Source organism: Cherax quadricarinatus, chromosome 28, assembly GCF_038502225.1.
Source record: "Cherax quadricarinatus isolate ZL_2023a chromosome 28, ASM3850222v1, whole genome shotgun sequence".
Classification (NCBI taxonomy): domain Eukaryota; kingdom Metazoa; phylum Arthropoda; class Malacostraca; order Decapoda; family Parastacidae; genus Cherax; species Cherax quadricarinatus.
Window position 1 is genome coordinate 5,561,004 of NC_091319.1, and position 23,356 is coordinate 5,584,359.

At 39.4% G+C, this 23,356-nt stretch overlaps 2 protein-coding genes and 1 long non-coding RNA gene across 8 annotated transcripts in view; 1 reads left to right on the forward strand and 2 right to left on the reverse strand.

Moving 5' to 3' along the window:
• Nucleotides 1-12,043, reverse strand: part of LOC128693243 (uncharacterized) — a 70,166-nt gene extending 58,123 nt beyond the window's left edge. Inside the window, exon 1 of the long non-coding RNA XR_008407696.2 lies at nt 10,875-12,043. This is a non-coding gene — a long non-coding RNA (uncharacterized lncRNA). The remainder of the gene's footprint in view (nt 1-10,874) is intronic.
• LOC128693239 (alkylglycerol monooxygenase) overlaps nt 1-19,735 on the forward strand; it is a 38,945-nt gene extending 19,210 nt beyond the window's left edge. For all 4 annotated transcript variants that reach the window (XM_053782780.2, XM_053782781.2, XM_053782783.2 and 1 more), the window contains 6 exons: nt 4,955-5,079; nt 6,063-6,211; nt 6,500-6,769; nt 9,951-10,102; nt 12,433-12,684; nt 14,456-19,735. In XM_053782780.2, the coding sequence (XP_053638755.1) occupies nt 4,955-5,079; nt 6,063-6,211; nt 6,500-6,769; nt 9,951-10,102; nt 12,433-12,684; nt 14,456-14,713 (1,206 nt within the window). In that variant the 3' untranslated portion in view covers nt 14,714-19,735. The remainder of the gene's footprint in view (nt 1-4,954; nt 5,080-6,062; nt 6,212-6,499; nt 6,770-9,950; nt 10,103-12,432; nt 12,685-14,455) is intronic.
• The window catches only part of Mtp (microsomal triacylglycerol transfer protein), a 95,703-nt gene continuing 89,729 nt past the window's right edge, over nt 17,383-23,356 (reverse strand). For all 3 annotated transcript variants that reach the window (XM_070089345.1, XM_070089346.1, XM_070089344.1), the window contains 2 exons: nt 19,994-20,138; nt 17,383-19,579 (listed from right to left, as the gene is read on the reverse strand). In XM_070089345.1, coding sequence (XP_069945446.1) covers nt 19,412-19,579; nt 19,994-20,138 — 313 coding nt within the window. In that variant the 3' untranslated portion in view covers nt 17,383-19,411. The remainder of the gene's footprint in view (nt 19,580-19,993; nt 20,139-23,356) is intronic.

Consider the following 23,356-nt stretch of genomic DNA (forward strand, 5'->3'; position numbering starts at 1 on the left):
ACTATGGAGGTTAGGCTTATTGGTCTATAGTTCGAAGCTAAGGACCCGTCACCTGCTTTGAAAATAGGTATCACATTTGCCATTTTCCACTTATCTGGCACCATGCCAGTTTGTAGTGATATGTTGAAAAGATTAGCCAAAGGTGTGCTAAGCTCCTCTTTACATTCCTTTAGAACCCTTGCATATAGTTCATCAGGGCCTGGGGATTTGTTAGGTTTTAATTTATCTATTTGCCTAAGAACCATGTCACTTGTGACCCTAATCGTGCACAGTTTATTATCGTCCTGTTCTACATAATTTATCATTACTGGAATATCGCTGGTATCCTCCTGTGTAAAAACTGAGAGGAAGTATGTGTTAAAAATTCTACACATTTCCTGATCACTGCCAGTGAGCTGACCCGAGGAACTTTTGAGTGGGCCTATCTTGTCCCTGATCTTACTTCAGTATACCTGAAAGAATCCTTTTGGGTTAGTCTTCGATTCTCTTGCAACTTTAACCTTATAATCTCTTTTTGCTTTTCTAATTCCCTTTTTTATTTCTCTCTTTAACTGAATATATCGATTTCTTAATTGCCCCTCTCCTCTTTTGATTTGCCTATATATGCCTCTCTTTTGACCAATCAGATATTTTAATCTATTGTTCATCCATTTAGAATAATTTTTGTTTGATCTGATTTTCCTATTTGGAACATAATTTGACTGAGCAGCTAGAACTATGCCCTGGAAAGCATCATATCGGCAACCTACCTGACCCTTAGTCAGGTCATTCCAGTTCAGCCCACCTAAGTAATTTTTCAGTCCTATGAAATCAGCCAAGCGAAAGTCAGGGACGGAGACTTGATTGCCATTATTAGGGGAATTCCATATATTAAAACTGAGTGATTTGTGATCACTTTCCCCAAGCTCATCATTAACCTCAAGATTATTAATTAGTGTTTACCTACTGGCAAGAACCAAGTCAAGGAGGTTATTTCCTCTAGTTGGCTCTGTCACAAACTGTTTTAAAAAACAATCCTGGATCGTATCAAGAAAGTCACCTGACTCTAAATTTCCTGTCAAATTGCTCCAGTCAATCTGACTATAGTTGAAATCTCCCATTAGCACAACAAGAGGCTTTATCAAGTACAAGGAAACCACGGAACAATACATGTATTTGTTTGATGCTTCTCGGTAATTTTTCCACTAACTTCCTGTATGCACTATAGTCTCTAGCTCTTCTAATTTTTTCACTCACTCACTGTATTTACTGACACATCTATACATATCTCTTATCTCCCTGGTCTTGAGTCGCTCTTATTCTTCAAATACCCCACTGCGTTATTATGGCAACACTATTTATGCCTGACACAACCGTTCACCCTTCCAACGGCCCCCACTAAACACTCAGCCACTATTTCCTTTGTTTTCTTTTCTGTGATCACTTATATTTCCTTTTTTCGGGGCTTAAGTGATTATATGCACTCTTATGCATGCACACATCTATATCCCACACTCTATTCCTTATGGCACAGTCAGAAATTACCACCAAAACACGAGCTCAAACTGCGTGACTCCTCCACGAGTGTGTGTGTGTGTGTGTACTCACCTAGTTGTACTCACCTAGTTGAGGTTGCGGGGGTCGAGTCCGAGCTCCTGGCCCCGCCTCTTCACTGATCGCTACTAGGTCACTCTCCCTGAGCCGTGAGCTTTATCATACCTCTGCTTAAAGCTATGTATGGATCCTGCCTCCACTACATCGCTTCCCAAACTATTCCACTTACTGACTACTCTGTGGCTGAAGAAATACTTCCTAACATCCCTGTGATTCATCTGTGTCTTCAGCTTCCAACTGTGTCCCCTTGTTACTGTGTCCAATCTCTGGAACATCCTGTCTTTGCCCACCTTGTCAATTCCTCTCAGTATTTTGTATGTCGTTATCATGTCCCCCCTATCTCTCCTGTCCTCCAGTGTCGTCAGGTTGATTTCCCTTAACCTCTCCTCATAGGACATACCTCTTAGCTCTGGGACTAGTCTTGTTGCAAACCTTTGCACTTTCTCTAGTTTCTTTACGTGCTTGGCTAGGTGTGGGTTCCAAACTGGTGCCGCATACTCCAATATGGGCCTAACGTATACGGTGTACAGGGTCCTGAACGATTCCTTATTAAGATGTCGGAATGCTGTTCTGAGGTTTGCTAGGCGCCCATATGCTGCAGCAGTTATTTGGTTGATGTGCGCTTCAGGAGATGTGCCTGGTGTTATACTCACCCCAAGATCTTTTTCCTTGAGTGAGGTTTGTAGTCTCTGACCCCCTAGACTGTACTCCGTCTGCGGCCTTCTTTGCCCTTCCCCAATCTTCATGACTTTGCACTTGGTGGGATTGAACTCCAGGAGCCAATTGCTGGACCAGGTCTGCAGCCTGTCCAGATCCCTTTGTAGTTCTGCCTGGTCTTCGATCGAGTGTATTCTTCTCATCAACTTCACGTCATCTGCAAACAGGGACACCTCAGAGTCTATTCCTTCCGTCATGTCGTTCACAAATACCAGAAACAGCACTGGTCCTAGGACTGACCCCTGCGGGACCCCGCTGGTCACAGGTGCCCACTCTGACACCTCGCCACGTACCATGACTCGCTGCTGTCTTCCTGACAAGTATTCCCTGATCCATTGTAGTGCCTTCCCTGTTATCCCTGCTTGGTCCTCCAGTTTTTGCACCAATCTCTTGTGTGGAACTGTGTCAAACGCCTTCTTGCAGTCCAAGAAAATGCAATCCACCCACCCCTCTCTCTCTTGTCTTACTGCTGTCACCATGTCATAGAACTCCAGTAGGTTTGTGACACAGGATTTCCCGTCCCTGAAACCATGCTGGCTGCTGTTGATGAGATCATTCCTTTCTAGGTGTTCCACCACTCTTCTCCTAATAATCTTCTCCATGATTTTGCATACTATACATGTCAGTGACACTGGTCTGTAGTTTAATGCTTCATGTCTGTCTCCTTTTTTAAAGATTGGGACTACATTTGCTGTCTTCCATGCCTCAGGCAATCTCCCTGTTTCGATAGATGTATTGAATATTGTTGTTAGGGGTACACATAGCGCCTCTGCTCCCTCTCTCAATACCCATGGGGAGATGTTATCTGGCCCCATTGCCTTTGTGTGTGTGTGTGTGTGTGTGTGTGTGTGTGTGTGTGTGTGTGTGTGTGTGTGTGTGTGTGTGTGTGTATTCACCAGACCAACTTATGTCGGAGAACAATAAAAGCTGAGAAAGGAAAAAAAACTATATAAAAAATTGAAGGTTTAGTTTTTTAGTCATCTCAAGGTTTGAAGTATTTTATATATAGGAAAAAGGAGAGTAAGTAATGGGCAGTGGTGTGTGTTACCCATGACTCTCACAAACTATAAAGAAAGAATAAAACGCATTTCACCTATAAGAGGCTTTATCAAGTACAAGGAAACCACGGAACAATACATGTATTTGTGTAGGTGACGTAACGCTGGGCGAGGCCCTGCCGAGGGGTGAGGCCTTGGTTATGTTTCCTGTATTCTTTCAAAATCGTTTTTGCGACAGGCTTGCCAAAGTGTACAGTCCTCTGTTCGGTGAGTGTTAGTGTGACATGAACAATTGCAGATTTTAGACATAGCCATCTCTGTCATGCTCTTCTTACAGTGAATGCACTAGTTTACATTTCATGAGATTACGTAATTAATTATTGCCTCTTGTTAGGTATAAGAGCAAAACTACGCTCGTGGAGCTCCGTCTTCAATAATTTGTTCATCAAATAATTTTTTTTTTTTTTTTTACAATTTCCAGTGGCTGTAACACTTATTATTTTCATTTAAAGGTGTCCCGTAGCTCGGCTAGTAGCGCACTCAGCTCACACTGAGGTCCGTGGTTCGATCCTCTGTACAGGTGGAAACATTGGCCGTGTTTCTTAAGACACCTGCTGTCTCTTCACCTAGCAGTATATAGGTACCTGGGTGTTAGCTTTCTGGTGTGCGTTGCATCCTGGGGACTAAATTAACCTAATTTGCCAGAAATTCTCTGCATAACCACGGGCTCTCTTGCTGTATATATTATGTCACAGATGTCAGCTATGGTCTGTATAAGCTGTAATAAAAATTATTATTATTTGTAATTTATTCTACTCTGTGAAGAAAAAAATTCATAATAATAATAATAAATAATAATAATAATAATCTTTACCTCTAGAGAGTACATGATACAGACCTAGTTGACATTATTGGCATGGTTTTATAGAAAGTCCTTGGTTTTGTAGAGCATTTCAAGCAGCCTAAATTAATCTTGTCGCACAGGATGCGACCACAATAATCGGCTAACACCCAGGTATCTACTTGCTGCTAGGCGAACTGGGGCAGGATAAGGAAACATGCCCAACGTTTCACCCGTGCCGGAGATCTAACTCAGACCCTCAGTGTGTAAGCTGAGGACGATACCAGCGAAGCCACTATATTTTTCTTTTTATCTCAATTCACATCTGTGGCTTCTTGTTCCTATTGCTGGTACGAAAACATTGCCTTATATGTGTGTATGCGTGTGTGTATGTATGTATGTATCCCGATATGCTTTTTGTTATTTTTCCGACCGTGAAAGATAAATTTAGCGTGTTAAATCTCTTTACGATTGGTTCGTGGCCAGTAACAAGTGTGCGTGTGTGAGCATAAGAGGTATGAAATCATAAAACGAATGGGAGAAAAGGTTAGTAATAAGTTTTTTTTCCTAACTCTTATCACTGCTCGTTGACTTTACTGTTTCTTGTCTTATCTACTTCACGTTGTATTTATGCCTATTTACCTCCATTCTGTATGTACCGCCCACCAATATCTTTACTTTTAACTCTTCGTAACTACTGCTATTACCACTATTACTACTATTGCTAGTACTACTATTACAGCTACTACTACTACTACTAATAATAATGATAATAATGCATGTTAATATTGTTTTCGTATTTCAGGCAATTCCGCTTATGTTGTTCATCACATTTTTGGAGTTCACTGTTCTTTACATGCTGGGCAAACCTACGAGACTTGGTCAGTTGAATTCGTCCCTCGGCTGTGCTCTCTTCAGTGAAGTTCCCACGTAAGAAATTACTACAGACGTGTTCTCTTAATTGAGTTGTATTATCAGTGACTGAGGTATTCGGCTCACAACCAAAAGAATCCGGATTCAAATCCTGTGTGAGGTGAGATGTATGGGTAAGTCTCATATTACCCCTAGGTGTTCAGTACACGTGGGTTTTATCTTAGGAAGTGGACTTAGGATCCCAATGGAAATATGCTTTACTGCTTTTTTTTTATCCTAGGTTATTAACCCATATATGCTGTAAGGCTATATAGCAGATATGTCGAAGAAAAAGATTACTTTTTAAGGATTATTATCCGTGAGGTTTAGCGCTTCATTAAATATAAAAATTTTAATCTTACACCCGCGGTCCACTTAGTCCAGTGTTCTGGGCACATCCTGGGGAAGCAGGACCCCAATGAAAATAAAGACTACTTGGCATTGGCGGGCTATCGTGAGTTAATCCCAAGAAATAAGCAGCGGCTTATTTCCGTTAGTCCTTAGTTGACCCATGCGTGGATGGAGTCTGCCTGGAAACCCATGCTTCCTTCTCAACGTCCATGCGCTCTGGAAACCTTTGCCTTCCTCAGAAATTCTTGTGCTCCCTGAAAATCCTTGTGGTCCCTGGACACCCTTGCCTCCTCTTAGAAATCATTGTGCCCCCTGAAAGCTATTATGCCTCCTGGAAATAATTGTGCCCCCTGCAAAATTTTGTTTCCCCTGGAAACCTTCCTATGCGTGAATCAGCTATCCTAGGATGCGACCCACATCAGTGGATAAACTCCTAGCTAGGTATCTACTACTAGGTAACAGATTGAGACTTGCCAGTATGTCTCGTCTCGCTCAGGGCTCGACCACGGGTACTTCTGGTTGGGAATCAAATCCATTGCTTGTACCTGTAGCTATAGCCTACAATACAATCGTTATACAGAACCAGAGGTGCCTGACAGCTAAATGTGCCTATGCTCATTTTTGCACTGTGATTTTGTAATTTGCCCCAGGCTGGTAGTGACTGGAGCTTCGTTGATAGGCTACGACTGGATCTTCAAGTTCCGGTTATGGGACTTGCCCTGGGACTCACCTTACACATGGCTCGGTGCCTTCACAGGCATTGACTTCTGCTATTACTGGATCCACAGGGCTAACCACGGTATGAGAAACGCTGTGTTGACGCACTGGATACAAAAAGCCGGCGTAGCAATGTTAGAATGGTAGTCTATTAAATGTTGATCGTAATGCTAGAATACATTCCACTCAAGATTACAAACTGCTGGCTTTATAAATAAAATAATCATTACCTACCAAAATAGAAAAAACTGCAGACCAAATTTAGTTTTATTTTTAAAATCAAAGCTGATTTTCACAAGAATTACTAACTTTACATCAATAAGTTCTTAACCACAAAATACAAATTTAATTTAGTTTTACCCACTCTCAGAACTGAATATCCTGTGGGCTATACATCAGGTCCACCATTCTTCAGAGGACTACAATTTTGGAACGGCTATGCGGAACTCAGTATTTCAGCGAGCTACCAATCTTGCTTTCTACTATCCCCTGGCACTACTAGGCTTACCGCTCCCTACCATCGCCGTTCACATCGCCTTCAACTACCTATTCCAATTTTGGCTTCACACAGAGTTGGTGGGCAATCTTGGTCCAATAGAATGGTTCTTTATAACACCCTCTCATCACCGTGTGCATCACGGTAAGTACTGAGCTACGGCACTATAGATAATTTGAAGTAATGAACTTGATCTACCATAGAGAGATGAACAAATTGTTAGTCTTTACACGGAAAAAATATATGTAGATGAAGCAAATACCGGTAGAAGTTTGAATAAGTGTTAGAAGTTTATTAATGTTAGAACAGGCAATGAAAGCAGTGCTGTATTCTGTCATGAGTAACGAATATGAATACAAAGTATTGTTTAAGTCTGATAATTATATAAAAGAGGCAGGTTGTAGAATCGGTCTCAGCTGCGTCAGTTCAACTTTTCTGAGGGGCAATTAATTTCATCAGAGTAATTTGCACCAAAGTCAGTGGAAATGTCGACAAAACACTGTAGTTAGATCACTACTGGGAAGGATGTCACTCCTGGGAAGGATGTCACTCCTGGGAGGGATGTCACCCTTGGAGGTCAGATCACACCTCGACTTCCCGTACGTTAGACTCATTCTCTGCTCATTGCAAGTGAATAGGTCACACATACTATGCAATATTATTTTAATCATAGGGGAGAGCTAAACCCGTAGGGATTATACAGCGCCTGTAGGGGGGGGGATGGAAGGTATTCAGGTTTAACTCAGGGAACTGGAGCACAGATCCAATTCCCCAGATGAAAAGCCCCCTCACAGCGTCAAGGAACCTCCCTTGATGGGATACTGTAGTAATACTTTCAATAACACAGACCCTAACTTATGCCTAGAACAGATTAACTTGGTGGCACTCGATGTATGCACAAGGCTTATTCCTCTATGAAAAAGGAGGAGTAGATGTAAAATAGAAAGAGACAGGCGCTCCCTTTACAGGCGACGGAAAAGAATAACAGAGCGGCTAAAAGAGGTCAATATATCTGAAATGCGTAGGGAGACACTGGTCAGAGAAATAGCAAGCATCGAACTTAAGCTAAAGGAATCTTATAGGAGTCAGGAATCGCGGGAAGAACTAAAAGCCATAAATGAAATCGAAAGAAACCTGAAGTATTTCTTCTCCTATGCCAAATCAAAGTCGAGAACAACGTCCAGTATTGGGCCCCTACTTAAACAAGATGGGTCCTACACAGATGATAGCAAGAAAATGAGTGAGCTACTCAAGTCCCAATATGACTCAGTTTTTAGCAAGCCGCTAACCAGACTGAGAGTCGAAGATCAAAATGAATTTTTTATGAGAGCCACAGAATTTGGTTAACACAAGCCTATCCGATGTTATCCTGACGCCAAATGACTTCGAACAGGCGATAAATGACATGCCCATGCATTCTGCCCCGGGCCAGACTCATGGAACTCCGTGTTCATCAAGAACTGCAAGAAGCCCCTATCACGAGCCTTTTCCATCCTATGGAGAGGGAGCATGAACACGGGGGTCGTCCCACAGTTATTAAAAACAACAGACAGCCCCACTCCACAGAGGGGGCAGTAAAGCAACAGCAAAGAACTACAGACCGATAGCACTAACATCCCATATCATAAATATCTTTGAAAGGGTCCTAAGAAGCAAGATCACCACCCATCTAGAAACCCATCAGTTACACAACCCAGGGCAACATGGGTTTAGAACAGGTCGCTCCTGTCTGTCTCAACTATTGGATCACTACGACAAGGTCCTAGATGCACTAGAAGACAAAAAGAATGCAGATGTAATATATACAGACTTTGCAAAAGCCTTCGACATGTGTGACCATGGCGTAATAGCGCACAAAATGCGTGCTAAAGGAATAACAGGAAAAGTCGGTCGATGGATCTATAATGTCCTCACTAACAGAACACGGAGAGTAGTCGTCAACAGAGTAAAGTCCGAGGCAGCTACGGTGAAAAGCTCTGTTCCACAAGGCACAGTACTCGCTCCCATCTTGTTCCTCATCCTCATATCCGACATAGACAAGGATGTCAGCCACAGCACCGTGTCTTCCTTTGCAGATGACACCCGAATCTGCATGACAGTGTCTTCCATTGCAGACACTGCAAGGCTCCAGGCGGACATCAACCAAATCTTTCAGTGGGCTGCAGAAAACAATATGAAGTTCAACGATGAGAAATTTCAATTACTCAGATATGGTAAACACGAGGAAATTAAATCTTCATCAGAGTACAAAACAAATTCTGGCCACAAAATAGAGCGAAACACCAACGTCAAAGACCTGGGAGTGATCATGTCGGAGGATCTCACCTTCAAGGACCATAACATTGTATCAATCGCATCTGCTAGAAAAATGACAGGATGGATAATGAGAACCTTCAAAACTAGGGAGGCCAAGCCCATGATGACACTCTTCAGGTCACTTGTTCTATCTAGGCTGGAATATTGCTGCACACTAACAGCACTTTTCAAGGCAGGTGAAATTGCTGACCTAGAAAATGTACAGAGAACCTTCACGGCGCGCATAACGGAGATAAAACACCTCAATTACTGGGAGCGCTTGAGGTTCCTAAACCTGTATTCCCTGGAACGCAGGCGGGAGAGATACATGATTATATACACCTGGAAAATCCTAGAGGGATTAGTACCGAACTTGCACACGAAAATCACTCACTACGAAAGCAAAAGACTTGGCAGACGATGCAACATCCCCCAATGAAAAGCAGGGGTGTCACTAGCACGTTAAGAGACCATACAATAAGTGTCAGGGGCCCGAGACTGTTCAACTGCCTCCCAGCATACATAAGGGGGATTACCAACAGACCCCTGGCAGTCTTCAAGCTGGCACTGGACAAGCACCTAAAGTCGGTTCTTGACCAGCCGGGCTGTGGCTCGTACGTTGGTTTGCGTGCAGCCAGCAGTAACAGCCTGGTTGATCAGGCTCTGATCCACCAGGAGGCTTGGTCACGGACCGGGCCGCGGGGGCGTTGACCCCCGGAACTCTCTCCAGGTAAACTCCGGGTAATAGACTGTGAAATGATCAAGATCATTGTGAATGTATCCTCAAGAAATAAGCAAAGGACCCCAATGGATATAAGTCAAGTCTGACATTTTTGGGTTATCCTAGGTTCTCTACACGTATGCTGCTATGTATGATAATCTATATAACTGTATTTATGTATACCTGAATAAACTTGCTTACAGATTGAGGGCGACTAAAGCATCACAGTTTAGTTAATCCTGGACGTAGACCTACCATTAAAAGTTAGAAACATCTTAAAAATCATTTTGGTTATCACTGTGCCCTCAGGAGCCAACAAGTGGTGTCTGGATAAGAACTACGGCAGTGTGCTCGTCATCTGGGACCGCTTTTTTGGCACTTTCGAAGCCGAGAGAAACAACGAGGAGATTGTATACGGACTTACCAACCAGCCTCAGACCTACAACGTAATCTGGCACCAGGTCTGTAGCTTTCTTTGGTTTCATAAGAGCTTTAATGGAGACTGTATCATGCCAAGACAAAACCATTCTCCATACTAATTTTACAATTATTATTATAATCAAAAGAAGCGCTAAGCCACAAGGGCTATACAGCACTAATTTTACAAATTGTTATATTCTTAAATGTTCTGAACTACCTCACTATTGTACGTAAATCTATTTAATCATTTGTAAATTGAACTACCTCACTATTGTAAGTAAATCCATTTAATCATTTGTAATATAAATAAAAATTATGATTACCCGAAATGCCTAGGCATGCTAGTGGCCTTTGTAATTATTTTATATGTAAACCACCCATTTTAATATAAAATTGCTGAAGTCATATAACAATGGTTATAAATGACAATAATTTTTAAAGGGGTGGACCGGTAAGCCAGCGGAAGGCCTCGGTCAGATGACCAAAAGCGGGTCATCATCTGACTAAGACCCGCGTCAGGAAACATTTGTCCTGTTTCCTGACGAACCTTACCTAACCTAACCCATTTTAATCTCTACAGAGAAATAAACATTTCAGATTCAACGTTTTCTGTGTCCTAGTGTTTGCTTACATGTTTTTTCTAAACCAACTTGTCGGTATTAATTACCAAGGTTTATACCAGTTTAGCTCCTCCTTTCGATTATAATAATAATATACCAGCAATGTGCCCTACTTAATCTAACGTAACCCAAACAAATCCAACCTAAAGTAACCAAATCCAACCCAACTGAATAGTTAAGCAACACTGCTCACATTGTAGTTCTGCACATTCGTCTTGTCCACCAAGTTTGAGAAATTTTGGCGTCTAAGTGTCAATTCGGTTGCATTACACTCGAGAGATATTGTTCTGGTGTTTGGTATTATTGGAACTATATACTTCACCTACCCGGCAAGTCACGTGACCTGATACTAACCGCTGATTGGCTGACTTTCAGATTTACCTCATGTCTTACCAAATACATTCCACTTCCCATAAAAAAAAATAATTTTGTTGCTAATATCTCCCAAAGTTAACAGTTTGCAAAAGAATTATTGGCTGACTCATATTATAATTATTACTATATAATTATTAATGCTATATAATTATTACTATATAATTATTATTAACTATATAATTATTACTAATATATAATGGGAAAACACTAAATCCGTAGGACTCATGCAGCACGTCAGGATGGGGAAGTATTCAATTTTGATCCAAGGAACGTTAGGAGTAACCACCTCCCTGGAACAAAAGTCCTTCAGCATCACAGCTGAGAGTAAACTAATGTTAACAGTATTTTTGAAACTGAGGTTTCTAATCTGTTTATCTTTATTTGTGAATTATTATATGCTTGTTTTATTATGATTATTATAATTATTGTTACTGTTAATCAGTAGGAAAGCGCTAAACTCGCAGGGGTCACACAGCGCTTGTTGAATGGGAAGCAGTCAGGGTAGATTCAAGAGAATTATTATAATCACGAGAGAGCGCTAAACCCGTAGGGATTATACAGCGCCTGTGGGAGGGGGAGTGGAAGGCATTCAGGGTAGGCTCAATTCGGGGAACTGGAGCACAGATCCAATTCCCTAGATCAAGAGCCCCTCGCCATCACCCTTGATGGGTGATTCAAGAGAAGAGATGCACTTCCTGTGATCAAGGACTCCCACTGGTATCGGTGCACTTCCCTTGAGGACATTGTTTCCTGATAATTTCTCAATCAGTCGGTCACTCCTGGATTATAAACCAATATTTTGATTTCATAACACTGAGAACTTATTTTTATATGTTGTAGTTTAAAGCTGTAGCACTCGCAGCATTGTAGGCAAAGTACTACTCTGTATTATAGTTAAATTGAAGTAAAACAAGCTTGTGAAATTGGATATTATCAGATGTTAAAATTATATAGAGCAAGATGAAATGTTGCAGTTCAGTGTGTCATTGCAAGTGTGATGCACGAGCATTTCTGGAAAGACATAGGGAATATTATTAAATTCAAAGAGACTGCTAAATCCATAGGGATCCTGGTCATGGACCGGGCCGCGGGGGCGTTGATCCCCTGAATACTCTCCAGGTAGTACCAGGGTAATAAAAGGAAGTCAGATTTGAACCAAGAATAGGGAGGTTAGTTCCACTTATTTGGATCAAGAACCCTTCACTGGTATCAAGGCTTGATACTAGTTAAGGAAGATAGGGAATGAGTGATAGTGACTGTGTCCTCCTTTGGGTCACCTCATTTTTGTGGGAAACGGCCGAAAATTTTAAATTTCATTGTATGAATAGAAAACCTAAATGGATGTAGGTTTCTTCTAGAGAAAATTTACTTCACAGTTCTTCTACTTCGTGGAGGTGTACCGTAAGGCGAGGAGCATGAGCACCTGGGGAGACTCACTGAAGGCCTTGTTCTATGGTCCCGGCTGGACTCCGGGGATGCCCCGCCTGGGAGACCCTAGCACCTTCACCGACGTCAAGGCTCCTAGGGTCAAGTATGATCCTCGGATGTCCCTGTGGATGTTTCTTTATATCGTTTCACACCTAGCATTGGCACTTCTGGCTCAGCACTGGACAGTGTCCCATTACATGGTGAGATGTCATTCTCTACTTTCTCTTATAAAGTACTTATATAGTGATAGTTTTGACTTACTTTTATGCACAGTTGAATTTACAGACTTGTAACTGTTATCTGGCATCAGCTCATTTCAAATCTCAGTCCAATCTAAAATATACTACCTACATTTGAGAGGAACTGTAAAGGGAACCAAACCTAATAACATTAGTGGACAGAAGATTTAATATCACTGTACAAAATCCTGAGAGGAATTATTAGAGCGAACAGGAACAGATTGTTCAAGAGGTGGGAAACAGGAACACGAGGGCACATTGTAACTGTTATCTGGCATCAGCTCATTTCAAATCTCAGTCCAATCTAAAATATACTACCTACATTTGAGAGGAACTGTAAAGGGAACCAAACCTAATAACATTAGTGGACAGAAGATTTAATATCACTGTACAAAATCCTGAGAGGAATTATTAGAGCGAACAGGAACAGATTGTTCAAGAGGTGGGAAACAGGAACACGAGGGCACAGCTGGAAGTTGACACCACAAATGAGTCACGTGGATATTAGGAAGTATTTCTTCAGCTTTAGGGTGGGCAGGAAGTGGAAAGGTCAGGACAGTGGAGTGATAAAAGCAGAATCCATACATAGTTTAAAGAAAAGGAATGATAAGGCTCTTAAAGTTAGGAGAGTGAAGCTAGTAGTGACCAGTGAAGAGGCAGGGCCAGGAGCTAAAACTTGACCTCTGCAACCGCATATAGGTGACTACTCGATACCTACTCACTGCTAGGTGAACAAGGGCAGCAAGTATCAAGCCCTACACATTTCCATCATTTATTGCTACATATGTTTTAAGATTCATTATTCTAACCGGTTCGATACTGTATTCAAGGGCAAGCACTAAATCCATAGGGGTCATTCAGTGCTTGAGGAAAAAGAAATAATTAGGTTAGAATCAATAGGAAAGATACCTCCAATCCTTGATTATAATTATTATAATCATGAGGGGAGTGCTAAACCCATAAGAATATACAGCACATGTGGGGGGTGGGGATGGAAGGTATTCAGGCTCAGTTCATGGAACTGGAGCACAGATCCAATTCCCTAGATCAAGAGCACCTCACCAGCATGTCTTGTTTCCCTACTGCCACCTCCATGTCTTATTTCTCGACTGCCACCTCCATGTCTTGCTTCTCTACTGCCACCTCCATGGAGGAGTTTGTCTGCGTGTGGAGGAGTTTGTGTGTTCAAGATGAAGTTTTTTTTTTTTTTAACACACTGGCTGTCTGCCACCAAGGCAAGGTAACCCCCCCCCCAAAAAAAAAAAACACTTTCACCATCATTCACACTATGACTGTCTTTACAGAGGTGCAGAGATACATTTAGATGTCACTCTAAACAGCAAATATCCCTAAGCCCTCCTTTAAAGTGCAAGCATTGTACTTCCCACCTCCAGGACTCAAGTCCGGCTAACCAGTTTCCCTGAATCCCTTCAAAAAATATTACCCTACTCACACCCCAACAGCTTGTCAGGTCCCAAAAAAAACACTTGTCTCCATTCACTCCTAACACACTCACATATGCCTGCTGTATGTCCAAGCCCCTTGCACACAAAACCTGTTACCCTCTTCCTCCATCCTTTCCTGTTATGATCCCTACCCCTCCACTACAGATTTACACATCCTCCAAGTTATCCTATTTTCTCCATCCTCTCTAAATGACCAAACCACCTCAACAAAAGAAATGTCATTATTAATGTTATACGTATAGTATAATAAATTTAATATTTTTCAGATGGTGCCTTCCTCTACAGTCTTCTCAGTTATCATTTTTGTGTGCGTGACTGTGAGCGTGATGTCAGCACTGTTTGATAGATGGCCATGGGCACCAGTGGTAGAAACTGCCCGCTGTGCTGCCTGCATACTCTGCTTCACTACTCGCATTATTTTTATCCCAGCTATGGACACTGCTATCTTGGTGGTGTTCTCTGCTTCTCTCTTATATTGGACAATGATGCTGAGTTTCAGCATCATGACAAAGAAGATTAAGTAAATATCATATCACTAGTTTAAACACCACCAAGGTAGGGTAACGAACAAAGAAGAAAGCACTTTCACTGTTACTCATTCACTTACTGTCTTGCCAGAAGGCTGCCAATATCACAGTTCAGAATTACAGGAAAATAAGCCTGTTGAGTTATAGGTAGTAGGTTGGTAGACAGCAACCACCCAGGGAGGTACTACCGTCCTGCCAAGTGAGTGTAAAACGAAAGCCTGTAATTGTTTTACACGATGGTAGGATTGCTGGTGTCTTTTGTTTGTCTCATAAACATGCAAGATTTCAGGTATGTCTTGCTACTTCTACTTACACTTAGGTCACACTACACATACATGTACAAGCATATATATACACACCTCTGTTGCAACCCCTGAATGGGTTACAATGATTATTATGTATATATATAATGTATATTACCTTTTCATTTAATTTTACATTGCTTATATTTGCGATAATAGCTAAATCGTAAATGTATGACTTTATATTATTATTTGACTGTTATATTGTTATTTGACTTATGTTGTTAGGATGTACATAATATGTGCTCAGTTCAAGTCTTGATTGTCAAACTACTGTAATTATCGCTTGTCGCTCATTATACTGCCGGCTTCTGAGCTGTGCTGTCCACGGGGCTATCACGTGATCGAGGGGGGGTGTCCTCACCTCTCGTGAAGTATTCAGTCTGCTCTAGACTCGCTTGGTGGTTGGACAGATTGTCTGTCTCATTATTCTTGTTAGTTCTGTAGAACTCTGTTCACAGAACATTGTATAGACTTAGTGATTTTCGACGTTGTACTGAGGTTGTGTCGCTTAGACACTCTGAGCATCTCAGGTCCTAAGCTATAGCTTCTGACCTAATTTTGTACTGGTTTCTGTGTATTGTCACAGTCGGGTTTTTCCTATGCTGAACTTAGATTCAGTAGTATGGGAGTTTTGTAACTTTTGTGGAGGATCTGCTGATGGTCCCTACTTAGTGTCGTTATATTATCTCCCTGTTCCTGATTCTGTGTCGCAGTCGCATATTGCATTGCTATTGGGCTTAGCATTCTTTTCATTGTTCAAGCAGATTGTTCGGGTTGCCAGTCGGTCAAGAAGTTATTTTATTTGAGGACTTTGTCAGTCACTTGTTTAAGTCTAGTCGAGTCATGAGACATAGCGAACTACTTAGAGCACTTACACACATACACACTTACTTGTACATATTTGTAATATCTTATTAAATGTTAATGTACCAGACGGTACTTAAGAATTATAAATGTGATATGTGCTTTCAGCACAATAATATTGAACTCGAGAGATTGATTTTATTTTGATTGCTGTGATTAATTTAATTTGATAATATACCTCTAGACAACTTAATGATTAATAAATTTATTAAATTTTAATTTCTCTAGTTAGTAGCCTACCAGTTGTAATCCTGAAGCACTATTGAATAATACTGAATTCTAATGGATAATTGGACAAGGATACTGACTACTTGTTACAAAAACCCAGTAACAGGCTGGATGCTAAAAGGGGAGTCCTTTCTAGTATTCACTGGAGATCTCTAAGCTTTTAGAATCGCGTTTTTTGTAACAACCTCTCTGGGTTTTCTTCTATTTTCTTTCTAGTTCTTGTTCTTGTTTATTTCCTCTTTTCTCCATGGGGAAGTGGACTAAAATTCTTCCTCCGTAAGCCATGCGTGTTGTAAGAGGCAACTAAAATGCCAGGAGCAAGGGGCTAGTAACCCCTTCTCCTGTATATATTACTAAATGTAAAAGGAGAAACTTTCATTTTTCCTTTTGGGCCACCCCGCCTCAGTGGGATATGGCCGGTGTGTTGAAAGAAAGAAAGAAGCCTGTTGAGTATACCTGGTAAAGTGTATGGTAAAGATGTTTATGAAAAAATTATAATTAAGCCAGAGAGTAGAAGTGAACATGAACAAGGTTTTAGGATTGTAGGGGGATTTGTAGATCAAATGTTCACAATGAAGCACAGGGTTATACAGGTGGTTTGGACATTTAGAAAGGATGAAGCAAAAAGGATGACTAGGACATATAAATCTGGGAAAGGGAAGAGGTATGGGTCATCCCACGAAGGGTTGGAAGGGATAAGGGAAGTGTTGAGTGTAGAGGCTTGTACATTCAACAAGTTTTATTATCATTATTATTTTTACATTTAAGAGAACTACTGAACTTATAGGAGTCATACAGTGCCTGCAGAATTGGAGGCAGTCAGGTTTGATCCAAGGAAGAGGAGAAAAAGTTCCATTTTTCTAATTAAGAGCCTCCCACCAGTATCAAGGAACATTCCTTGAGGGGCATTAATTCAATAGCTTTCTTGCCACAAGTGTGCAGATATCAAATATCTCAAAGCATCCCAACTCCACAACTAAAGTTCAGTTAACTGGTTCACCTGAATCCTTCATAAATGTTACCTTGCACACACACACACACACACACACCAACATAACTTCAAGTACCAAGAAGCACTTGTCTACACTCCACTCTAACACTATCACATGTCTGCTAGATGCTCAGACATATGTAGTATTGTATAATCCTGAGTAAGGATGGGCTTTGATTAGTAGTTATTCAGATCAATACCAGTATATTTTTGCATATGAACTGTCAATAATAATATAAAATATTTTACAATGAACAAAATGTTAAATAAACTAGAAGTTTAAACAAGTCCTTTATTTCAACAATAGGGAAAGATCAATTATTACAGGTTATGCTAACAACTAATTAGAAAATGAGGCAACAACTAAGCATTCATCTTCTAACTCCCTGATCAAAAAAATATATACAGTTTCATTCCATATACTGTACATGACTTGTGTATATGTAAAAGTGCATGTTGGCACAAACAGTTTTTACTTTGATGAATTGCTAGAAATGATTCATATAGTACCTGCCAGTACTGTATACAACAAAGATCATTGTTTAGTAGACTGCCATGTTTGCTTAACAAAAGAGCAATTGAAAAAATATATCACTATGAAACTGGTACACAACATTACAACAATGAAATGTAGTTATACAATATTACCGTGAGTGTTTTTTAAATATAAAATGTTTACTAACAAGGCATAATTGAAAGGCACAAGAACATTTGATTGTCAAGAGATACAGTAATTAATTTAGTATACAGCTTTCAGCCTCTATATTGACACAAAATTTATTTGTAGATGCATCACAGTTGATACTAAAGACTTTTATTGAAGATTGTGCATTAAATTTTTTTTTTGTCCTTATAAAATTTCACTTATTTTGGAAAAAGAAAAATAATCATTTTATATTTCATTTAGTTATGTGATGGAAAACTGCATTTAGCAGTTTTGATGTCATTTTTTCAAAAACAGTTCATCTGTATCTAGTGTGCTTTAAAATCTGAAAGCAGTGAAAGCTATATTTCTTGTGCACATTCCCTTGAAGGGGAAGGGGATGCCTCAGTGCTGAAGGGCTGCTGATCCAAGAAGTTGGAATTACCCTCCCTTCCTTGTATCAAACCTTTTCATCTCCATTCTACAAGCAATATGTCCTCAGAGTATTTAGCACTTCACCAGGAATATAATCTTTTGAGCATTGTTATTAAGCTGAGGATGTATAGGTGATAGACTTTTGAGTTATGTGGACTCTTACATTACTGATGTCCCTTATTTATAATGCTAATGTAGCTACAACTTCATGCATCTACCAAGCCTGTTACTGTCATGGTTTCCATGGTTATGTTACTGTTAAGTGAGTTCTATGGAGGTACACTGAAAAAATGAGAAATTATCACAGATGATTGAGGGTGGGCTACTAAGCATACACAACCACTCAGGCAACAATTTTACAGTAACACATAAAAATGTCTTTCAGAAGTATATTGCAATTCCTCAGTGTTTTCAAATGTCAAATACAATGCTCCAACACAACTTACATAGTATTTAAATAAGTGTAATGCAAAATGCCCTTAGTTATTATAGCATATAAAAATTCTTTAGTTTAGTGAATAACACTTCAAATATTTCGTTCATCACAGAGCAATAGTGTGATAACAACAAAAGTAGAGAGAGAAATATACAGTTATGCTAGAAACCATAAACAATACTCCAAGAAAATATTTTTTGTAAATACAACTGCTCATTATCTTTTATTACAGTTTAGAAAATAAATAATCTACATATACCAAAATAAAATTCTGGTAAACAAGGAAACTGATACTAGATTCGACTAGAAAAAAAAAAGTCTCGTACAAAAATCATAGTATCAGTCAGCAAATTGTGGTGTACATAACAAGAAATTTTTAATAAATATGTCAAAGTATAATATAGATAAAATTAAACAACTGTTCCAACATAAAAAAAAAAAATACAATTTTATTGATAATAAGGTAATATCCTGAAGAAGAGTATAACATCTTTTTATCCTTTACTAAAACATTGTCACTTCTTATTATCTTAAATATTTAATGGTCTCAAAACTAAAAAGGTCTCTATGTTGTTAACTATAACTTCTCCAAAATTAAATAGAACCAAAGCATATACAAATTGCACTGCTCATTTCTCTATCTTACATCAGGGACAATTAATACGAAATATCACATCGCATTTGAAAAGTTCTTATATACTAAATAAAAATTGTCCTTTAATAATACAGTACCTCAAAATACTTAAATTTATTAGCAATGCTATAACAATAAATTTACATATTAAATTATAACTCACTTACTGAACATCTTATTACAGAGTTCAGTGTTCTTCTTATTCATCACAAACGTTTTACCTGGCACATGAGATAATTTTCTTTTATACTTCCTGAGGACATAATTACTGCCAGGGATACGTTCCAATTTACGCACATTATTTACCACCTCAAAATTAGGTTGCACCTGAAAAGATAATTATATTACTCAAATTATTCCTTGACATTTTGCCTTTTCTAGAATAAATATTTACAAACAATCTCTACAAATACTTAAATGATTTATAGACCACCAAAACTTCAATTAAAATTTATAGTTTCAATAAATATGAAGGAATGAATATCCTATTGTATCAAAAGCTACCAGGCATGGGGCCATAACCTAATTAATGATTTCTAAACTTAGCAACTCTTTCTCCAAAAGTATATTTCCATCTGGGATTGAATTTGTATGCTAAGCTAGCTTCTCAAGGAGCTATAAGTGTATCTTACTGATTCCCCTTAATTTCTAGATATGAATGGCACACTGTTAACGATGTTGATGAAATGATACATTTCTAGATATATATGTATGCTGCATATATACTTGTTTTTGACTTACCATCTGGAGGCACATGATGACTTCTTCATAAAAGTCGAGGTCAGAAATAAAGTTGAGCTGTGTTTGTGCACCAGTGTTGAATTCTATTAGGGTCTGTACAAATGAAGTGTCAACTCGTGCCACTCCCTGTATCACCATGGCTGCTCTGGAAGATTAAAATGTTCTGTTTTGTCAATAATACAATAACATTTATTAAGCACAATTTCCCTTATTCATAGCTTACATAGAATGTTGATTTAACCTTGGGAAAAATATGCAGAAAGGAATTATTAAAATATTCACCAAAAATGTTACTAAACTTGTATAGGTCATAAAGTGCTGAGCACACAAATGATATACAAAACACTGTAAACAAGATTAAAAATATAAAAAATGGGGCCAATAGCATTTTTTTTTTTTTTCAAAACTAAGAGAATTAAGGTTCTCATAATTTGTACCATTTAGTATAAGCAATCCACTCTTCAATACAACTAGCTGCACATAGCATTAAATAAAAAGTTAACGTTGTGTAGTTAACATTTTTTAAATTAATTTTTGACATCTCATCTACATCTAACCAAGGCACACCTCAGGGGAGGTTCCTTGAAATTAGTGATGGGATCTTGATCCAAGGAATTGGATCTGTCCTCTACTGGATTGAACCTGAATGCCTCCCATTTCCCTGGGTGATGTATAACCCCCTATAGGTTAACACTCCCTTCATGAATATAAAAATAATAATAGTATGAGTGCCTCTGCAAAGACAGTGATTATGTGTGAATGATGGTGAAAGTGTTTCATATTTTTTTGGGGTCACCCTGCCTTGGTGGGAGATGGCTGACGTGTTAAAAAAAAATAGTAATCCAACCAAAGTAGGCTTATCCAAAGAAAAATCCATTTATCATCAGACTGAGAAGTGTTGACAACCTCCATCACATGGTTTGCTTAGTATGAAAACTGATTGGCACACCTGCTGTTCAGTGACTTCCATGGCTAATGGTCAGAGGTGCCCAATATGGGTGAGCCTAGACAGTACTGACAGTACCTCTTAAAGGAATTTAACAGTATCAAAACTCTATATAAGGGGCAAATGTATTGACTACCCTTAAAAAACATTGACCTCTATCATGTGAAACCCAACTGCTCAAGATCAGTATCATGATGGAAAGTAAATAAGTAAAACACTGGATAAAACAATCACCAGGAAACATTTATAGAGGAAACATGTGCAACTAATGTGACATTTTTTTTTTTTTTAACAAGTCGGCCATCTCCCACCGAGGCAGGGTGACCCAAACAGAAAATACTTTCATCATCATTCAACACTTTCACCTCACTCACACATAATCGCTGTTTTTGCAGAGGTGTTCAGAACACAACAGTTTAGAAGCATATGCGTATAAAGATACACAACATATCGCTCCAAACTGCTAATATCCCGAAACCCCTCCTTTAGAGTGCAGGCATTGTACTTCCCATTTCCAAGACTCAAGTCAGGCTATATAAAAATAACCGGTTTCCCTGAACCCCTTCACTAAATATTACCCTGCTCACACTCCAACAGATCGTCAGGTCCCAAATACCATTCGTATCCATTAACTCCTATGGAACACGCTCATGCACGCCTGCTGGAAGTCCAAGCCCCTCGCCCATAAAACCTCCCTTACCCCTTCCTTCCAACCTTTTTGAGGACGACCCCTACCCCATCGTCAGTAATTCTACCTTTATTACTAACACTTATACAGTACACTTTTTTTTTTTTTTTTTTTTCAACAAGTCGGCCGTCTCCCACCGGGGCAGGGTGACCCAAAAAAGAAAGAAAATCCCCAAAAAGAAAATACTTTCATCATCATTCAACACTTTCACCACAGTACACTTATATAAGGTAAACCTAGGTAGTAGGTTGGTAGACAGCAACCACCCAGGGTGGTACTTCCATCCTGCCAAGTGAGTGTAAAACGAAAGCCTGTAATTGTTGTGTTTGATGGAAGGATTGGTGGTCTTTCTGTCTCATAAACATGCAAGATTTCAGGTACGTCTTGCTACTTCTACTTACATTAAGGTCACACTACACATGCACATACAAGCATATATAAAGTGAACATAGAAAAGAGTAAGGTGATGAGGGTGTCAAATGATTTAGATAAAGAAAAATTGGATATCAAATTGGGGAGGAGGAGTATGGAAGAAGTGAATGTTTTCAGATACTTGGGAGTTGACGTGTCGGCGGATGGATTTATGAAGGATGAGGTTAATCATAGAATTGATGAGGGAAAAAAGGTGAGTGGTGCATTGAGGTATATGTGGAGTCAAAAAACGTTATCTATGGAGGCAAAGAAGGGAATGTATGAAAGTATAGTAGTACCAACACTCTTATATGGGTGTGAAGCTTGGGTGGTAAATGCAGCAGCGAGGAGACGGTTGGAGGCAGTGGAGATGTCCTGTTTAAGGGCAATGTGTGGTGTAAATATTATGCAGAAAATTCGGAGTGTGGAAATTAGGAGAAGGTGTGGAGTTAATAAAAGTATTAGTCAGAGGGCAGAAGAGGGGTTGTTGAGGTGGTTTGGTCATTTAGAGAGAATGGATCAAAGTAGAATGACATGGAAAGCATATAAATCTATAGGGAAAGGAAGGCGGGGTAGGGGTCGTCCTCAAAAGGGTTGGAGAGAGGGGGTAAAGGAGGTTTTGTGGGTAAGGGGCTTGGACTTCCAGCAAGCGTGCGTGAGCGTGTTAGATAGGAGTGAATGGAGACGAATGGTACTTGGGACCTGACGATCTGTTGGAGTGTGAGCAGGGTAATATTTAGTGAAGGGATTCAGGGAAACCGGTTATTTTCATATAGTCGGACTTGAGTCCTGGAAATGGGAAGTACAATGCCTGCACTTTAAAGGAGGGGTTTGGGATATTGGCAGTTTGGAGGGATATGTTGTGTATCTTTATATGTGTATGCTTCTAGACTGTTGTATTCTGAGCACCTCTGCAAAAACAGTGATAATGTGCAAGTGTGGTGAAAGTGTTGAATGATGATGAAAGTATTTTCTTTTTGGGGATTTTCTTTCTTTTTTGGGTCACCCTGCCTCGGTGGGAGACGACTGACTTGTTGAAAAAAAAAAAAAAAAATATATATATATATATATATATATATATATATATATATATATATATATATATATATATATATATATATATATATATATATATATATATATATATATATATATATATATATATATATATATATATATATATATATATATATATATATATATATATATATATATATATATATATATATATATATATATATATTTTTTTTTTTTTTTTTCAACAAGTCGGCCGTCTCCCACCGAGGCAGGGTGACCCAAAAAAGAAAGAAAATCCCCA